At 37.8% G+C, this 16041-nt stretch overlaps 2 protein-coding genes across 2 annotated transcripts in view; both read left to right on the forward strand.

Moving 5' to 3' along the window:
• The first annotated feature begins 1182 nt into the window (after positions 1 to 1182).
• On the forward strand, positions 1183 to 6720 carry ube2s (ubiquitin-conjugating enzyme E2S). Its single transcript, XM_016549557.1, has 4 exons — positions 1183 to 1722; positions 2212 to 2359; positions 2445 to 2635; positions 5204 to 6720. Exons 1-4 carry the CDS (start codon positions 1720 to 1722, stop codon positions 5549 to 5551), a joined length of 690 nt encoding a protein of 229 aa, XP_016405043.1. The 5' UTR covers positions 1183 to 1719; the 3' UTR covers positions 5552 to 6720.
• A 1145-nt stretch (positions 6721 to 7865) lies between these two features.
• Positions 7866 to 16041, forward strand: part of shisa7a (shisa family member 7a) — a 22364-nt gene continuing 14188 nt past the window's right edge. The window contains exons 1-3 of the mRNA XM_016549556.1: positions 7866 to 8439; positions 13246 to 15550; positions 15643 to 15794. Of these exons, the coding sequence (XP_016405042.1) occupies positions 14817 to 15550; positions 15643 to 15794 (886 nt within the window). The 5' untranslated portion in view covers positions 7866 to 8439; positions 13246 to 14816. The remainder of the gene's footprint in view (positions 8440 to 13245; positions 15551 to 15642; positions 15795 to 16041) is intronic.

Raw genomic sequence — 16041 nt, forward strand, 5'->3', positions numbered from 1 at the left:
TACATTTTGTAATTTTTAAGATTATATTTTGTGAACACAACCTGCAAGCTTTTTTACTACTAAAAAAAATGTAAACCTAAAATATATGCAACAAACATCATTAGCGCAAACTTAAACAACGAAGCGTAATTTAGCTTTAGGATTGGAGTACCATCTAGCGGTCGTTAAGTAGTACAACAAACACTTTTATTATCCGATTGTTTTGTGGGTTCAGTCAGTGTCAGATTTGTTTTCAGTGACACTCATTTAGCGGGCTTGCCTTAATTAAATCAGTAATGACGACCTAAATGACGGATTAAGGGATAAAACAACTAGTTTTAACTCGTGTTATAGTGGAAAAAATGCATAAGCCTATGACTAACTGATAACGTAAATGATCAATATCAAGCATGTATGACTTTTATGTTTTAAATGATAAATTTGCTATTTTAATTTACAGTGTATTTTATACAATTATTTAATTATTATTATCATTAATAATAATACAAATAATGATAAATACAAGCAAATAGTCAATAAAACAATTTGTTGCTTTGCACTATTTTCATTTGTTTTCTACATAGCAACACTGCAAATGCTTTGGCAATACAAATGTAAAAACAACAACAACAACAATAACAATACTACTACTAATAACAATAAACAGGGATCGTCAGAGGGTCTCGAAACTCTTTTGGCCTTTGGGTTGTCAGTACAGATTTTACTGGCATGGAGGTCTTTATAGAAAACAACAGCAAAAGAACCTATGTGGCTGATGCTTTGGCCTATCACAGATTCTAATATCACAGGAAATAGTTGCTATGAGTAAATCTATGACCATATGATTCACAACACAAGTTATTTTAAATATAAGAGATGGCGCATCGTAACGGGCTAGATTTACAAATTATTTAGATTCAACAAAACGTAGCCTATTACTTTGAATAAAGAACATTGCAGAGTGACACTAAACGCTTCCAAAAAAGTCTGTCATTGGATCATGAAATGAAACAACATTTGTCCCTCCCTGCCTTTGGGAGGGCATGAGTTATTCAAACGCACCTATTGCCAAAGAGCATTTTTCGCATTCTCAACTTTCTGTGGTCCGTGAGGTTTCCAAGGGCTTCTACGTCAGCTTAACCCAAGCTTCTGATTGGCTAGAGGGATTTAATTGTTGAGCACGTGCAGTGCTTCTCAGACTCTGATTGGTTAAACCTCTTTCGAACTGCTTCTTAGACGAATTGTATTTTTGTTCCTGTGTCAAAAAGACAGCTAGCTGATAACAAGCTACAGGAGCCACCTGTGGCAGTTAGCTATCGAGCAAACCGACTTTATCAGACGAAACTGACAACATATTGGACTTTAAAACCTTTAGACGGCACGTTTCATCTGAGGACCACATCGGATAGCAGTTTCACAAGGGAAAGCTTTGGAGAATAGCTAGATAGCTTGCATTGCTCAGCAAGCCCACCGCTAGCTTAGCCTTGTTTGGTAGTAACACTAGCAAGTCGACCGACACTACAGTGAGAAATTGGTATTGATAATTTGTAAATTCTTTAAACGTCTTAATATATGTTGCAGTCTTGATTGATTGCAACTTTTAGATTCGTTATCAGTGGTTTCCGTCGGTCTCGTTGTGGATCACCGGATCGGTCTCGTCGGCCGGTTGGGTAGCAGTTAGCCAAGTTTTCTCATTTGAGATAAATTTGCTGGCTATTAGAAAACCCCACACAGCTGGAAATGGTACGTTTGATTTGAAATCGATGAACGATACCTCAAACTGTTTGGTTAATATAAGAAAATAGGTTTTCTGTTTATTCTCATTATTTTTTTTGCAGTTTAGTTCGTATATTAGTAGACGGTACAAGCTGTAACTTATTGATTTACGACTAAAACTTTATCGTTCACATATAATTGATTTAATTTCTTCCTCCTTTTTGTCTTTAATTTGTATCTTTTCACTGTCTTGAACTAATACAACAGATTATACTGCTTTGGTGTTAAATTATCAGTCATGTGCCATTCGCGGAGTAATTTAACTTTGTTGCTGAAAATAAGTGTATTTTCAGGATTGTTGCTTTCCCAAATCTGCCACGAAACAAGACAAATATATTGATTTTTAGTCGTCTTTTTTGTCAAGAACGTGCGCAGGTTTACCAGCAAATGTCAGTTTGTAGCAATTAATGCTGTACATGCTTGACACTTAATTTATTTATTCATTTATTTTTGGAGAATTCAAACGTGGAGAACTTGCCGCCTCAAGTGTTGAGACTCGTCTATAAAGAGGTTTCCGCCTTGGCAGCAGACCCTCCGGAGGGGATCAAAATCTACCCCAGTGAAGAGGACATCACAGAGCTGCACACTGCCATTGAGGGCCCAGGTAAGCAGTGCATATTATTAGTTGTTTCGCCTTTCTTTTAAGGACCATGGCTTAACAATTTACCTTTTTCCCTGTTTCACAACAGAAGGAACTCCGTATGCTGGAGGGGTATTCCGGATGCGTTTGGTCCTTGGGAAGGATTTTCCTGCTGCACCTCCCAGAGGCTATTTCCTCACGAAGATTTTCCATCCTAATGTTGGGCACAAGGGTGAGATCTGTGTCAATGTACTGAAAAGAGACTGGAAGGCAGAGCTGGGCCTAAGACATGTATTGCTTGTAAGTAGCATTTTACTCTTTCTCCTGTCCTGTGAAACCTAGATTAAAATGCCTAAATATACAAGCATTTATAGAGTTTTTATTTTGAGTGTCATTAATGTAAAACACTAAATCAACTGTTGTATTTGAAATTGTGTTTTAGTTGAGTAATTGAATAACCAATGACAAAGCAGAATCCCAGTAAAAGAGATTCATCTTAAAGGCAAATGTATTCTAGGACTTATATACAGGCATATGAATATTTGTATATTTAATTGTATTTTAATTTATTTGTCATAATAGCAACTCTAGGAATTCTATTTGAATGATTTTACTCCATTAGCCTATACATTTTAAAGAGAAGCGAAGATATCTACTATTTACATAACTGATGGAATTACTACCTCATAAATTACAATAAGGATTTAAATTAAAAATAATAATAATTCTAGTAACGACTTGCCACTTGGGGTTTCTGTGCCAATTCTGATGGGGCATTTTACCCCAAGAGTCTGCTTTATTTATTATTTTTCCCCCTTCAAAATCATATATATATATATATTTTTTTTTTTTAGTGCTGTCAAATTAGCGCGTTAACGCAGGTGATTAATTTTTTCAATTTAACGTTTATATTTAACGCAATTAATGCAGGGGCGGAGCTAGGGTTGGCTCACAATTGCTACTTCTCTTTTTTTTTTTTTTTTTTTTTTTTCTTGACAAAAATTGCGTTTATTTAGACACAGAACGTCTTTATGACCACTTCAAATGGGAGACTTTCAGACGCGCACTCCAACTTCACTTCAGCGCAAGTCAAACGAGCGTGAAATAAAAGGTACAGGTGATGAGGGAGCTTCAGTAGAACAACAGTGAACTACGGTCGGATGAGATGTTATTAGGCCATATGTCAGCTGGTGCTGTGCTCGTAGCGCGTGCTCTTCAGTTGCACGCACAAATGCGGCGGCACGCACTGTAGCCTGTATCAAAGCACGAAAGAAACTATGAGCATGCAATGTCGTAGTTATGTCGTCAGTTAAGTTATGAAGTTACCAAAAAGGCAATTAAAGCTGCCTTAAAACTGTGCATGCATGTTAGTATTTGTTATGAGTTACATTTAAGAACATGTCTCTGAAATGGTTTTCAAAAATGTCCTGGAACACCCCAGCACTCTCTCCCTCATCTAACGCACACGATTTAACTCGTCAGTTCATTAGAGACTTTAAGACCTGAAGTGGGTCAGAAAAGGTAAAGAGTTGAGAGAAAATACTATGCATGTCAAATCCTGTCATATTCGGCAGCAGCAGCTCTTAAAGCAGCTAAAATAACCTAATAACCAGCTGCTGTCATGTCTGTTAATCAAAGAACAAAAGAAAAAAAAAAAAAAGGAAATCAAAAGCTTTAAGGATTAATCTTTATTTAAATTTAGTGTTTGATAACTTTATTCGGTTTCTGTATATTTCCTGCTTTCTAAAGGGCACAGGTAGCTAAATATGACATTTATTATGATGGGTTTATATGAAGATTGTTTTAAGTTCACTTAAATTAGAAGTTTTTTTTTTTTTTTATGTTAAAATTTAAACTTATTTCACAGAGACATCAGTAGTATTGGTATCAGTGATACTTGCCTTCGGTCATAAAAAAGATGCCATTAAACAAATATTAAAAGTATACTGTCTATGTTGTTTGTACATTAATTTGAAGATTGAATGTGAAATTATTGCAGTATAGAAGTATCACTAATTTTATATCATTGTAACTTTGCTTCCCACACACTTTAAGTACTTCTTCATATATACCACAGCAAAAACTATAGTCTGAGAAAGTTCAAACATGATTAAAGGCAAGTGACCCTTTAACTCTTTTTAACGTCAAGCAATTCTCTGCTATATGCGTCGAACAAAAATGCGTCGCACGCCGTTGCGATATGCATATTGCGATATTTACATTGGTGATATATCGTGCAGCCCTAATTTTAATGTTAGATGGGATTAATCGCGATTCATTTCAGAAAAAAATGTATGGTTAATTAGTATTTTTTTTTATTGATTGACAGCACAGATATACAGTGGGTACGGAAAGTATTCAGACCCCCTTAAATTTTTCACTACATTGTCCACAAATTTTGCAATAACAAATGGACACAAAAAACTTTGGTAAATATAAAACAATACAATATCAGTGATTACTTTATATATGGCACTATTATAAACCTTATTTCAGTTTATAGCAGATGTCCCATTGTATTTAAATATTTTAAATGTATTTGGACATATTTGTTGGTTTTGCTTTTGTCTTGTTCTTCATAGCTTACCCCACTTTCCCCTGCAGTTTTTGTTTAATGTGGTTGTATCAAACTTTGAATCTCATGGCTGGTGTAAATGTATTAAAAAAATGATTGATATAAGATTAGCTGTATTGTACAACAGTGACCACACTTTCAGCCAAGTCTAGATGTGGACATAGAAATGAGAATTTTGTGACCATCAGATCTTTGATTAAAACATTCTGAGCTTCCGAAATAGTACTCTTTCTTCAGCACTGTATTATGTAACTCATTTATCATCCACACCCTTCTAATTCTTTCTTTTACAGACCATCAAGTGCCTTCTGATCCATCCTAACCCAGAGTCGGCTCTGAACGAAGAGGCTGGGAGGTTACTTTTGGAGGACTATAAGGAGTATGCATCCCGTGCTCACCTTCTTACAGAGATCCATGCTATGGGAGGCACGTCAGGGGCCCTTCAAGAGCCCGCTGATGGACCCCAACCTAAGAAGCATGCAGGAGACCCAAACAAACGTGTAGCCGGGGCTGGTTTGCCAACAAATGGTGTTGCCACCAACAATTTAAGTAACAGCAGCTCCAGCGGCACAAGCAGTAGCAATACTAATATAGTTGCAAAGAAGAAAACGGATAAAAAACGAGCTCTGAGGAGGCTATAAAAGAGAATGAATCTGTGCTTTTTGTGTACATATAAATATTGATGTGTGCAGACCACCTTTTCTCCTCCTCAAACTGTCTTTCCATTTTTAGGATAGCACATTCATTTTGGCATGCTCCTACCAGATCACTCCTCTCATTTTTGTTCCCTTGTCTCTTTCAACTTGTTCTCAGGACTTGAACTGTCCTTGTGACAATTCTCTCTTTGTTCCGTTCACAAAAGGGGTTTTCATCTGTGTTTCAGAAGTTTTACGAGTATGAAAACAGTAGTAAAAGTTTTGACAGTTCATTTGTGGCCTCGACAATTATATCATGACCATAAGCAAGATTTTGGTGTGTACTGTCTGCAGAGAATTTATAATATTTAGATTGCAGGTGTGATGGGACAGTTACTGTAATTCTGTCCTACTGTAGTACTGTACTGTTTTTCTGGGGTTTAATGAAGAATAGTACATTGCACAGGATATGATCGTTGTGTGTGTTTGTGGTGAAAGATACAAGATCAGGAATAACAGACAGGGAGTTAAAATGTGGTCTGAATATTACTCGTATGAATATTACTACTTTGTTTGTTTTAATGGTTTTTTTTGTGAGTGCATATTTGTGTGGTATTATTTTTATAGTTTTACTAAATTTGTCTGTTCATTTCTATTTTGTAGTTCACTTTTCAAAAGGCCTTTTTCCATTTTTTAAGTGAATGGCTACATTTACCTGACACTGACGCTTGAGATTGAGTCCTTAAAGCCTTTGGGTCAGTTGGGGTAGAGCATTGGGGCTAATAGTTAATCATGAAATATGAGCCAGAAGTGGTGTTCAGTGTTGTCTTTTAAATGAAGTAGTTTGGTTATACTTTTCAATAAGAACATTTACTCCTTTTTATATGACACAGCTGCAATTTTCTCTGGCTCTCTTGATCTCTCAATCAAAAGGCTGTTAAGGAATCTCTGGTAGTCTGTTGTTGCCCATTGTTACATTATATGGGGCCTTCAGTTCCCAAAGATCCTCTTAACAAAGTGATATGAACTTTGGACAAGATGCGTTTGCAGAAACAGTTTGCGAACATATTTAAAAGTTTGTGGATAAACTATAGGGCATTTTGTGGCCATTTAAGTTATTTAAATTAATAAGAAATAAATAAATTTTTGAGAGCAGTTCGATTTTTTTCCTTTTATTTATTAAAGAAAAACTGTATTAGTCTATATTTGTTGTGTTCCTGTCTGTGTTTTTTGGACAGTTGAAACTGGGCAAGGACATTAGGTTATCAGGAGTTATCTTCGACATTATTGTGTGTTGGGAAATAATTTGATTTTTTTTTTTTTTTTTTGATTTTCTTTTTTTAAATTAATTTACCAGTTAGAGGAATAGTTTACCCAGAAATGAAAATGTACTCCTCCTCAGGCCATCCAAGATATAAATGAGTTTATTTCTTCAAACGGATTTCTTCTGAACAGATTTTGAGAAATTTAGCATTACATCACTTGCTCATCAATGGTTAATGTGGAGTGAATGGGTGCCATCGGAATGAAAGTCCAAATAGCTGATAAAAACGCAATTAACCCAAAAGGTGAAAAAGCTGTGTTTGTAATATATTCATTATTAAGACTCAAACTTAAAATCATTGCTTCTGGCTAAAATATGCGTTCTCTATCCATTACGTTGCTTTCTCCAGTTAAAGTCGTCTCGTCTGAATTAGGAGAGAAATATGCACTGATCAAGCACTGTTTACAAGTGAAAATGGTTCTAGACATATTATTGTGGATTATTTTGATGCTTTTATCAACTATTTGGACTCACATTCTGAGGCCACCCATTCACTGTCGAGGATCCATTGGTGAGCAAGTGATGATAAAATGCTACATATCTCCAAATCTGTTCCGATGAGGGAAAAAACAAACAAAAAACCTCATCTACATCTTGGATAGCCTGAAGGGGAGAAAATTTTCAGCAAGTTTTCATGTATGGGTGAGCTATTCTTTTAAGTGTTTTGTAGAACTGTACATGTTCTCTAAATGGTCTGTATTTACATCTGCCCAGTTAGACTCATTGGAGTCTTACAGTTCAGGCTGCTTTCACCTAGCATTCAGCAATATTTGCTTTTGAAACGTTGTATGATGATGGAGACCTGCAGATGGTTAAAAACAAGCTGTTCAGTGTGTTTCGCCCCTTGAAACATTTTATGCCATATTCAGGTTTTTCCCCATATTCAGAGAGCGCATTGCGGGCTGTAATTTGTGCGGGCTATGAACGGATGATCGGTTCTCGTCTCAGGTTGCCCACCCACCTGTATAGGAATAGCTAAGTGCACACTGTCGGGAATCAACGTATCAAACTCTCATAAACACCGTCTCGCGAAACCAATAAACGCACTATTCAGCGCAGCGGACCTCTGTGAGAACACCCGCCTCATTCCACCGGTGTTTCGTGACAGGGTCGGAATGTTCTTGTGTGCACACTTTGCAGGCGGCGTCGATTAACGGCAACGTTAAGGAACAACAGAGAAAAAAATGCATGGCATCGGTGCCGTCCGTTATTCTGGGCGTTAATAAAAATATATGAGGGACTTAGGAGAAGGTTATCTCACCTGGAATACTTTCACAGTACATAACGTTAACACGCAAATAAGTTGTGCACGATCTGTTGCCTATCGCTAAAAACCGATGCTTTATCTGTAGTACGAACATGGAAAAAACCGGCGTAGGTGAGAGAAAAACCTGGAAAGATATTAGTGACTATAACTGTTGTTTTGTTACCAAAAGACGAGACTACCAGCAGTAGGAAAGTGCTGCAACAGTTTGTGGAAATAACAGAATTTCTCAGCCATCATCGTCGCTCAGGGTTGAATGAGATGTGAGACTGGTGGTGTCGCAAGGAGCAGCAGAATTCAGTACAGGTAAGTCGCTCAAGTTGAACTATATTTCTGCAAGTCATCTAATTGCCTGATCAAACGTTCACGCGCTTATGTTTGGTTCTGTAAGTTTCATGATTTGCGCTGGGAGGGAAAACACAAATGTTAGACTAGTTCGAAATGCTCATGTCACATTTGATGTTTTCAATCAATTGCAAGCGACCGGAGGAAGATGTTCACACATATGTAAGTGTAAGGTGGCTCCACATCACCCTCCGTGCAAACATGCATTCACGCCTACGCAGACGGCCGTTCATTGCTCTCGCGCTGTTTGTCATGTCCACCTACTCACCCGCGTGCGAATTACAGGTCCACAATCCGCAAGAGACACGTCGATATAAGATAGTTTCACCTCCAGCTATCAGAAATGTATCAAACCCTGTTATTATTGGGGAATATGACTGTAGCGAGAGCAACAAAAGTCCGATTTGTTTGGTGGGTTGCGCAGAGGACTTTTCATACGGTGTGTCTCTCTACAGGTATGACGTTGGGTGATTTATTTTTATTTTATTTATTTATTTTTGTTAGCTTATGTTATGCTAAGTTGACAGAATTAACGGAACACACCCTGGTGGCATTATTTGGGCCTACACATAGGTAGGCTACCAACTTATAAATAATTGTGCGTAATTTTTTTTTCTTAAAGATGGTTCCAATATATAAGCACTGCCAAATAGAGTTCAGTAATGAGGTGAAACTTAAAAAGTAAAGAAGACCTGAGATCCCATGTCGATCATTTAAATGACTGTACATTCATGCAACAACATTTGTTGTCAAGAATGATTTGTGTATTCAAACTGGTTTCGTTATTCCAGCTTATGAATAAAGCTGGTTTTCTTGTCTGCAAGTGAAATTTGCTGTCAAGAGGCACCAAGCAGAATTTGTGCTTGCCAAATGGCACATTTTGCTGCTTTGCAACACATTTTATAGATGTTTTATTTTTGGGGGGGACTGCATGTATGACAGAAGCTTTAGTCTCTCATTCTGTCCTATGTGATATTACTCATCTCATTCCTTTAGATCTAAACATGGTCCATGATGCACACAAAGTGGCTTTTTTTTGTCTTTCACTTCTCATTGCATTCATTTGACAGCCCAGCCCTTTCCAGAACAAGGCACTGCATTTGATAAATATACATTTTTAAAATGATTTTATATTATGGATGCATAGGCTTTAGGACTAATGGACTGCTAAAGTCAAGTCCACGAATAGCCTGGAGTGTCACAGGGGTACGAAGGAAAAGGGTAAACTATTTGTCTTTCACGAGAACAGCAGGTTTAGAGGGGAGAAGAAGGTCTATTCATCCTATCTATCATTCTCTTTCTCCTTCTCTCCTTCTATACAAGTCTGAACTACTGCAGTGCTATTCTGAGAGAGAGTGAGCTGCCTCAACCCACGCACTGAATATCACAGAGAGAAAGAGAGAGGGAAATGGAGGGATGGAGATAAAGAGAAGTCGAGAGAACATCCAAAACAGACATGTTTTGCAACAGTAATACAATGAAATAGAAGGCGAATAGCACGATTTCCTAAAATCTGATTAAAAGCAGATGAATTGTCCGTGATTCCTTTGTCAATTCACATTCTAGAAACTGTTTTCTGAATGCGCCACATCTTCAGTGTCACATCTCTTAGAAGTCGCCCACAGTGCCTTGCTGATTGGGTGCCGTGTTCAGGAAAAGCTAATCCAGTTTGCAGAAGCGCATACTGTTTCACATAGACGAGAAGGTGTCAAAATGGGCCTATGCTATATATATTATAGATATGCAAATGAGAGGTTACTGTTTTTAATGTTATGGGCTGTTCTTAGGTTCGCTCCTGTGAAATCTGTAAATGGCCCATATGAATGACTCAAAGTCACACCTGTTCAGATCGGCGTTCCGTGTCTAAAATGTCTTCTGTCATTGCTTAGTGCTTCCAGCAGAACTTCTCACAGGTGTGCGCAAAATACAATGGCGAAAAAAGGAAAAACATTCTTCCCACGTAGGTCGGTTGTTGCGCTGTATGTGCAAAATCCGCAGTTGCATCTGTCAATGCAAAGTCCTTTCTAAAAGCACTTTGGCTATTTAATGCTTCCATATTAATTATGCGCAAAATGGAGGCAAAACCACAAGCAGGTTATGTTCTGCTAATTATGAAAGCATTATCAGCAGCTGTCATTAAGAGAGGTGTTGAATCCATTTTGCAGCATTCGTCAAATTCCCAGCATTACATAAATAAAAGAATATAGTCTGACCAAATCATTTTCTTGTACTGAAATGTTGTATCATATTTCACGGTTATTATATGATCACGGTTATAGAATATATATGAATATATGTAGAATATATGATCAAATTCAGTCATGGCTGATTTGACATTAAAAACATTTTGCCACACATCTTTCAAATTTATTGTCCCTTAATAACATAATATAATATAATAAACTGAAAAACAATAGTGTCATTTGCGATATTTCGATAATTTCGATATATTGCACAGCCCTAATATATATATTTTTTAATATATATAATATATATATAATATTCCTTAGTTCACTACTTTAGCTGATGTGCAGAACCAGCTTGATGCCACAACGCCAATGTAGACGTGATGCATAGCTAAGATGAGAGCGCAGCCTGCAGCAGAGACACAAGTATATTTTCCTGGCCAATGCTGTATTTCCTGCAGATTTTTATGTGGCTCCTCTCTGTGCAGTTTTCCTTAGAGATATCTGTGCCTCATTACATCAAAGACGTGCTGTTGGTGTCTCTTATGGCATTAACTTGTTGATCTGTGACAACAGATTTCCTATACTCTCTCTTTCGGAGGACTATACACATTTTCTGCACAGTGCATTTTTGCGTATTTAGTACGCGTTAGTATTCCTGTGTGAGCCAGCAATACTGTCTGCATGTGTTGCAGTCTTCATGTTTGGCATTAGCACTGTATGTTCCCGGTGTTGTGTATTGTGTGTACTGTGTGTGTATGTGTGTTAGTAAGTGGTGTCACTGAACGCTCTCCATTCTCTTCCACCCACACACTGCACTCCCACATACACACACACGCACACACAAACGCAAACACACAAAGCACCTGTCCTCTGTCATACCTCTGGCTCTGTGCACTTCTGCTATGCTGTGCTCATATTTAAATCTCTATTTATCTCTCTTTTCTTTCGTACTTTACCCAACCTTCTTTTATCTGCTCGACGGTTTTCCCCAGGCCCCTACAATTGTGAAAATAAAGCATATAGGTATTGATTACAGAATAATATTTAGCACAACACTGTCTCTTTCACTTCCTCACAAACATTCTGACACATAGACCTACAGTGTCAGGAAAGCAGCATATCTCTCTCTCTCTCGCTCTCTCTTTCTCTCTCTCTCGCTCTCTCTTTCTCTCTCTCTCTCTCTCTCTCTCGCTCTCGCTTACCCCCTCCTTCGTGTCATGCTATGCTCTCTGAAAAGGACTGATCACTATTTGTTCAGATCATTGCTACTATTCACTTCTTTCAATGCTTCTGATTCATAGTGACTTGTTGTAACACATTAGACAAACGGTCATCACATCAGCTCTTCTTTTCTTTCTCAGCGTCATGAGCTGGAATCTGCAGCTGTACTGCACATACTTCATACAAATGTTAGATTTAAGTAAGTACAGATTTACAGGATACATATTAAAGTAATCCATCTTGCTTGCATCTAAATGTAGGTATTAAATCTATATATAAATGTTAAATATATATTTACTCAGAGTATATTACTGTAGTTAAGTGTGTTTTTCAAGAATCAGCACTTAATACTTTACTTCACTGCATTTCAGTGCTTAATATCTTACTTTTTACTTCATCACACTGCAGAAAACATGCCATTCATTGTTATTTCGATGTAAAGAAATTGCTTGCGTTCCGAAACATGGTAATGAGGTCCGATTCATGATGAATCGTTCTTCTGAGCCAATTCTTTTTTTTTTCTTCAAAGAACCTTTTTAAACTGGTTCACAAATTGCAAGGAACAATTAATTCCTTAATCTGGAATGATCCAATTGCAATGGTTTTGAAATAGAGAAACATAAAGTTTGAGACTTTCTATTTTGTTTTTTAAAATATTTGAAGAACCGGAACTAATATGATCATCAGAGCATGTGTGTCGATGATTTTATCGATAGGGTGAAAGCAAGTTAGCTATTGTAATGGTGAGTTTTGCTTATTGTTTATTGCAAATGGAAATAATATTTAGGTTTTATACGACCATACAATGTTTATTTAATAAAACAATCAGTTTATAGGCGAGTTGAGTTCATGTTAATGCTTAAAAGTCATTTCATTGTCATATTTTGCAGTTGTTTTCATTTGTTTCACACACTTCTCTGTAACTTTGATTGATATTCAAAGTTTAATATTTTGATTGTGTGCAGCAATTTCTTTAAAAAAATTAATGTTTGCTTATTTGCAGATATGCGTATTTAATGTCTGCGTTCACTAATATTTCTTATGAACAAGCGCTGGCTAGTTAATGCATGGTCATGAATAAACAATTTTTTTTGTAGATATAATGTGTATAGACATACAGTCCAACCCCATGAAAATGTCTTTTGTGTTGAATTCTGTGGATTCTATATTGAATCTGCATACCTTATTTGCCTGTCACATGCCATATGTGTCACAAAGAAAATAGTAGGCTGCCATGCAGATGACAAGCTAACTATGATCTTTCAAAAACTTTCACAGATGTCTGTGTGTGTTGGTGTGTGTCTGTGTGTGTGTGTGTGCATGTAGGATGTAACATCAATGTGTTAATTTTTTTCAGAGGCACATCGCTTGATAACTGAACACTTCATAACTGCCAGCGGATTCCAAGATCAACCCTGCAAAATAGTGAGGAAACAGCCATATCTACACCATGGGATTTTAAACCATTTCACCAAGAGCTTCAGCAAACCTTTTCAAAAGTTTCTCGGTCTCAATGAAAACTAGGCTTATCTTAAAAGCAAATCTGTTGAGTGAACCTTAAGAAACTGGAAAGCGACTTGAAGGTTTACACATAGTCACTCTCCTTGGAAATTTCTATTGTGAAGACAATCAGCCTTGAAAACGTTTTACGTCTTTTCTGCCATCATCAGTTTATTTTTTTATTTTTTTGAGTGTGTCTGTGTCAACGGTTTATTATATATTCTGAATACACACCTTAAATGCATGTAGCTAGGATAACCATTTTATATTCAATGTGACAGATGACTCAATTCATATCTGATTTCTTTTAACTATTTTAAATTTGCACACAGGATTATCCATTTGGTAATTCTTCACATGCTGAATGAGGAAGCGCACATTCATTTTAGTTCAGTAATGTAAAGACGATGAATGAGATACTGAACAAAATCAAAATGATTCCTCACCATACTGCTCTCAAACCCTCAAAGGAGTTCAACATTCTGAGTAGTCCTGTTAACACGTAAACAGAATAGTGCAGTAGAACAAGATTAATTTCTGAGTTGTTGTTTTTTTTCACCAAGTGTATGAAAATTGTTTATACTAGTTAATAACAGTAATCATTGAGGGAGCATTACAGGTCAGGGAAATCTGTTTAAAGACTAAGTGCCATTGCTGAACGAAAAGAGTGCCCAAATAAAATAAAAAAAATTGTGATAAGCAAAATATTAGTTTACATTTTAAAGTTGTTTACAGTTGCCCCTTTCTCTTAAACAAAACTTTCATCCTGATAAGTGCCAAGACAGGGAATTAAACCTAAACACTTTTATTGTATACAGTTGTATACAGAATACTACAACATAATTGCCTTCATGTGTCAAGAAAACACTAGATATTAAAGTAATAGAAGGACAGTAACGAGAAGCCATTTTGTTTGCCTGTGGATATCTGAAAATGTATATTTTGGAAGAAAGCCACAAAAGGGAACATTTGCCTTGTTAATACATTCAAAACTGACAATTTATTAAATGGTCTTTAATTTCCTGTTTAAACAAGAACTAGTCAATTGTATGTTGCCTGCACAGAATATTGTCAGCGTTTGGATTGTTTTACATATTGTTCAGATTCTCCAGCTATATGTTGGACGGAAGCACTGCATGATGAGAGAATATGTGTTATGTAGCTCACCTTGAAGCTGAAAGCACATCAAAATAGTTATTTTTCTCTCACGCCGTCTTGGAGTGTGACCGTTCAAAGCGCACACTTTAACAGACTTTGAGAACAGATTTTTCTTTCAAGACTGTTTTGATATAGACTCAGATTTCATACGTCGGAGGGCTGCTACAAGAATATTTTACAAACGGCGCAAAGCAGGCTGTTTTTACAAAATTCAGCATTGTGCGGTGGGTTGAGTCAGCGAGAGAAAATAGCAGCGTTAGTCATGTAAAGATGGTGTCCACCTTGGAAGCTCGAGTGCGTGTCACCATTCTCTTCCTGCTAATCGCTGTCCCACTTAACGCTTCCTCGGCGAGCGTCCCGGGCCCCACCAGAAACACACCAAATGGGCCTATCATCATTACACCGACGCCCAACCCCAGATCTCAGGGTAAGGGCTTTCTGTACCCCCTTTCTAAAAACGGTGGGGGTATGCGAGGGAAGTCCATGAATCGTCGGCCAAAGCAGCCAGCTGGAGCGGCAGAAATGCCCCTCAGGCCGCTGCCTCAGATAATGCTGCCAAAGAATGTAACGACTGATGCACTGAAGGCCCCTTTTGGAGCGGCGCAGGTAGCTCCGCCTCCTCGCAAACTGGTGGAAGTGGACGTGTGTCGGGGTTATTATGATGTCATGGGACAGTATGACCTCACCTTTAACTGCTCCAAGGATGACTTCATCTACTGCTGCGGGACCTGCCATTACCGATTTTGTTGTGCGGACCGCACTCGAAGGCTGGACCAGAACATCTGCCAAAACTACCATTCCCCTGTGTGGGCCAATACGGCCCCCCCTGCGACCAGGCCCCCGCTGCCTGCCCACCCGGACCTCAGCCGTATCGAACAAAGCAACAACACCGTCTACGTCATCGGTGGAGTCATCTCGTTTACAGTGGCGGTGGCAGTGGCTATTAAAGTGGCGTTTCACAAGGCATCACGGCAGCCTAGGAACAGAGAACTCAACATGCCCAGGTGAGAGTTCATGCATCTTGATCAAAAAGGACTTCTGATCTACCTAAAATTGTATTTTCTTGACTAATCATTTCGACATCCTTTCCTGTCAGGGCTCTTGTGGAAATGTTGCGTCACCAGTCGAGTCCAGTTCAAGAGGGAGATAGAAACAACAGTGTTGCCTTGGGAACTGGAGGAGGAGAGGGGACGCTTGGACGACCCCCAAAAAATCTCTATCCAACGCTACAGAGTAAAGATAACCGACGTGAGTGGAAAACTTCATAATCTCCATATGTAGGGGAGATGCCCCCTTTAAGAACAGTGTGCATTTAATTTAGCAAGATGAGTTTAGCATGTTTAAAGGGGTCATATGATGCAATTTCAAGTTTTCCTTTCTCTTTGGAGTGTTACAAGCTGTTTGTGCATAGATAAGATCCCTAAACTTGCAAAGACTAAAGTATAAAACCCAAAGAGATATTCTTTATAAAAGTTAAGACTTGTCCACGCCCTCC

The sequence above is a fragment of the Sinocyclocheilus rhinocerous genome, unplaced genomic scaffold (assembly GCF_001515625.1).
Source record: "Sinocyclocheilus rhinocerous isolate Xijiao unplaced genomic scaffold, SAMN03320098_v1.1 scaffold4662, whole genome shotgun sequence".
Lineage (NCBI taxonomy): Eukaryota > Metazoa > Chordata > Actinopteri > Cypriniformes > Cyprinidae > Sinocyclocheilus > Sinocyclocheilus rhinocerous.

What these genes read in the sequence shown, in the direction of transcription:
- ube2s (XM_016549557.1), top strand. An exon ending in CACTGCCATTGAGGGCCCAG is followed by an intron (nt 2,360 to 2,444) that starts GTAAGCAGTGCA and finishes GTTTCACAACAG; the next exon opens with AAGGAACTCCGTATGCTGGA. An exon ending in GCCTAAGACATGTATTGCTT is followed by an intron (nt 2,636 to 5,203) that starts GTAAGTAGCATT and finishes TTTCTTTTACAG; the next exon opens with ACCATCAAGTGCCTTCTGAT.